Source organism: Priapulus caudatus, unplaced genomic scaffold, assembly GCF_000485595.1.
Source record: "Priapulus caudatus unplaced genomic scaffold, Priapulus_caudatus-5.0.1 Scaffold326, whole genome shotgun sequence".
NCBI classification, from domain to species: domain Eukaryota; kingdom Metazoa; phylum Priapulida; class Priapulimorpha; order Priapulimorphida; family Priapulidae; genus Priapulus; species Priapulus caudatus.
Window position 1 is genome coordinate 232,681 of NW_014577387.1, and position 4,399 is coordinate 237,079.

Sequence of the window (4,399 nt, forward strand, 5' to 3'; positions counted from 1 at the left end):
GGCAAGGTAGACCGCGCATAATTTAGCACTTCAATTAGATGCGCGCTGGCGGCTTGTGAAGTAGACATCCGACTGCAAAACCGGAAAGTAATCAATAAGTTGCACTACCCAATGCACAATAAAGCTGCATTAACTCTATGCCGATTGACATCGCTGTCACGGTCTGGTTTTTTGATTGTACTAATTTATGCCAATGCCGTGCAACTCTGTGTTCCGAAATGCTGTGGGAAAGGCGCACATCGCTTCCAGCAAATGGTAAATGGTAAAAAGGTGGATTCAAGCCTGAAGAGGGGGTGAGCCAGGTTGGTTGCAAAGCGTGTGTACGACTGTATGCCCTGTTCAATTGAACAATCAATCGATCAATTGAACGTTTGAATTTTGACACACATCCCCTCCCATACACACACACATATGACACTTGCCTTGTCTCCCTGCACGACGTTCGTGCATCCTGAGTAGTGGTACTGCGCCGTCAGGTTGATGAACTGCCCGTTCTCACGTTTGAGAATCGACTCTCTCTCCTCGCACGTCTTGCTCTGGTTCTTACCATGCCTGCTGCAAGGAGGTAACGACACGACGAGGTCAGGCACGAAGGTCGCGTCGCACTACCTTTGACCTTGGCGAGGTCAAAGGTCAGGTCGCAAGACCTTTGACCTTGGCGAAGGTCTTTTCTAGCCCGCCGGAATGTTTCCGTGGCTGTGGCTGCCTCGGCCTGATTGCTATGTTATTACTAAGTGTGTGAAGAGTGAGGACGAACAATAGATGGAGAGAGGTTTCAGAGGAGCAGGGGTGTGATGAAGATTTTAAGGGAGAAGGGTTAAGCGTGTACAATGCATGGCAGCGTAAAGGGCTGGACACACTAGGCGATTTTAATATAGCCCGATTCTATCGCGCGAGTCGAGTGGACACACTAGGCGATTTTATCGGGCGACTGAAATAATCGCCTGATGATATCAAAACGTTTTGATCTATGCCATTAAATCGGGCGACTAAATCGGGCGACTAAATCGGCGGCGACTGACTGTCCAGACACACTAGGCGATTTTCACCGTGATTTAGTCGCCTGACTGAGTCGCCCGATTTAATCGCCTATGACGCCTAGTATGTCCGGCAGAAGAGGTAGCGTCTCATGAGTAGTTTATAGCCCCACGTACGAAGAGCTAGACTAGGCTGTTCTCAGTAGAAAGGCATATTGTATTGATTGTATCATGAAGATCACTAGAACGGAGGTTTTAGGGATGAGGGTTCCAAGGAGAAAGTCATTAAAAATAAAGGAAGGTAACACACTAGACAAGTCCTTCAAAAGAAGCTCACAAGGAGAAGAAAGATGCCACTTTCTTTCAGTTCTTTCAAAACAATGGAGTGTTGATGGATAGATATAACAGACAGACGGTGGTTGGTCAGATGGAGGTGACACTTCCGGCGGCTTTTAATCAAATGGAATATAGATGACGATAAACTTCGCTGCAATCGGCACTTCGGCCGCTGTACATAGTAATAGAATCAGGGGTAAGATAATATAGGTATAGGTATAGGTATATAGGTATATTATCTTACTCCTGATAGAATGATGGTAAATAAACAACTTCTATTTACTAACAAAGATTATGTACTCTCTATCAGCTCTATCTGCTGCTCCTCTGCGATACACAGTCGCAGTGTGCACAAACTCACAGAAAGAATGGATTTCTTTTCTACATCTTTCTCTACCATCTTTTGGTCTGAGTGTTCTATCTTTCTGTGACAATGTGCACAGTGGCGTGCGTGCGGCGAGACTGTGTTACAGAGGATGAATTGAACGGTATTTACTATTTACGTGGAATTATTGGTCGAATGAGAGCATGTCATTGTCAACATTAATAAAACACCTTGTTGACGGCGACGGGCGAGGTGAGCGCGAGGAAGAACGCGCGGCCGGCGAAGCCGATCGCGCGCTCGATGCCGTTGACGACCTTCGCGCGAACCCACTTTGCGATGCGGAAGTTTGCGACGACGACGACGACGGGCGCGGCGAGGAACCACGCCGAGTAGACGGCGAAGAAGAGCAGGTAGAAGCGCCACTTCTCCGGGTAGTGCTTGACGGTGAAGATGGTCGCGTAGACGAACCACAGCCAGCCGACGATGCGGATCGCGACGAGCACGTAGCCGGCGAGGCTCTCGTACGTGTACAGCACGAGTCCGGGGTCGAAGAGCGCCGCCTCGGTGACGAACACGCACGCGTACGCGACGCCGTACACCGTCATGAAGACGGCGATCTTGACGGCGCTCGCCTGCCGCAGCCTCCCGCGCGTCACCGTGAAGCCCTTCGCGAGCAGGATGAGCAGCAGCTGGAAGACGAGCGTCGCCGCGGCGGCGAGCACGTCCGCGAGCGTGCGCGCGCCCGGCGCGCCGACGCCGTCCGCCATGTAGCGCACGTTGGCGACGACGGCGAAGAGCAGCGCGCCCGTGTCGAGGCACTGCACGGCGATGAACATGCGGTAGGTGGTGTGCAGCAGCTGGCGCTGGCGCAGCGCGAAGCCGAAGACGATCGTCACGACGACGAGCGCGCACGAGCAGACGAAGAACGCGATGTCCGTCTGCAGGACGGAGAACTCGTCGGCGGAGAAGTGGTAGCGCCACCTGTCGCTCGGCGGCCCGTTCGTCATGAGGATCTTGTAGTCGAGGTGGAGGCCGCGCGTCGAGTTGCAGTTTGCGACGGCGATGAACCACCATCGCTCGCGGCGCGAGCGGAAGCTGCGTCCACCTGTGCAGCGGATGCGCACCTGTTAACGAGCAACGAGTTAACGAGTTACAGCGTGGCTTCCACGGGTTCACCTGTCGGGGGAAACGAGTTAACGAGTTACAGCGTGGCTTCCACGGGTTCACCCCGCGCCCCTATACCAACCACCCACACACCAACCACACACGATGCTGGGGCTATGAGTGAGGCTGAGAGGGTCTATGTCCCCCCAGGGTATGGCCGAACGTAACCGATCTAATATGCCGGAGCCAGTACCACATCGCCTAACTCCACATACGAGTCTTAGGGAGTCGGCCTACGTCTAACTCCCTAAGCCTGAACATTAACCCTGAAAACGCATATCAGATAGTTACCAGCGTACGGTTCCGGTATACCCTGGGGACATAGACCTATGAGCATCAGTGAAGACCCATGAGGGGACTGCAGGGGGGTAGGGTTGAGGTGAGAATAAGGTCAGAAGACGACCGGCGCGCCGGTTTTTTTGGCAGAATTGCAAAATTACATTAGAGTGTACATGAGCCCAGCCAGGTGCGTGTGCGTGCGTGCGAGCGTGCTGTGTGTGTGTGTGTAATGTTGTGCGCGCGGCAGTGCGTGCGTGCGCTGTTGTGTGCTAGCGTGCGTGCGTGCTATCGTGTGGTGATTGCGTATGTGTGTGTGCGCGCGCGTGAGTGCTTGCATGCGTGTGTGTGTGTGTGTGCGTGCGTGTGAGCGGCGTATCACTCCAGCATAGCGAACGATGGCTGCTACATGCGCAAAAAGCATTGTGCACACACTTCACTTCAACAATACATGTACATGTACAACGATACCACATCATTGATCGATCGTTGAATCATGTATAAACGTAGTGGGTACACGTTGCCATGAGAGCAATAGCTGCTTGCTTGCTAGTCGCAGCTACGCAAGAGCACGCACACTTGAACTATTTTGAATAAATAGTAAAATGATGGTATATAAACACAAATTGTATTTGCTATCGGTATTAATGTTGACAATGACATGCTCTCATTCGACCAATAATTCCACGTAAATAGTAAATACCGTTCAATTCATCCTCTGTAACACAGTCTCGCCTCGCCGCAACGCACGCCCTTGTGCACATTGTCACAGAAGCATAGAACACTCAGACCAAAGATGGTAGAGAAAGATGTAGAAAAGAAATCCATTCTTTCTGTGAGTTTGTGCACAGTGGCGTGCGTGCGGTGACTGTGTACCTATATTCCATTTGATTAAAAGCCGCCGGAAGTGTCACCTCATCTGACACCAACGTCTGTCTGTTTTCAGAGGTTTCTCCCGTGAAATTCTAAACAGGGGGAGGGGAGGGGTAGGCGGAGGGGGGCAGGGGGGAAACTCAGGGTTGTCGGGGGGCGTGTATCTTGTTTTACCGTCGACTAATTAATGCGTAACATCGAATCGCCACCGGACCATAGACGGTAATTTGGGCGTTCTTTGTCATATCTAAGACTAGCCGAGTCGGCTGTACAGTTAGTTTACAGGTTACTTGTCTATGTCTGCATGCATGCGTGGTGCGGTAAAACATACACGCGTCGGATGTCGCTGGTCGAACGGCAATTCTTGACGGTCGATTCCACGCGCTGGCAAACTTTTATTGTGGTGGACATTAAACGGGGCGCACGATTCAAACAGGGGGAGCTTTCC

General features: G+C 51.8%; 1 protein-coding gene across 1 annotated transcript in view; it reads right to left on the reverse strand.

The window, feature by feature from the left end:
- Positions 1-30: 30 nt before the first annotated feature.
- LOC106809079 (transmembrane protein 145-like) overlaps positions 31-4,399 on the reverse strand; it is a 6,396-nt gene continuing 2,027 nt past the window's right edge. Inside the window, exons 2-4 of the mRNA XM_014812029.1 lie at positions 1,867-2,762; positions 423-555; positions 31-72 (exon numbers count right to left, since the gene is read on the reverse strand). Coding sequence (XP_014667515.1) covers positions 31-72; positions 423-555; positions 1,867-2,762 — 1,071 coding nt within the window. The remainder of the gene's footprint in view (positions 73-422; positions 556-1,866; positions 2,763-4,399) is intronic.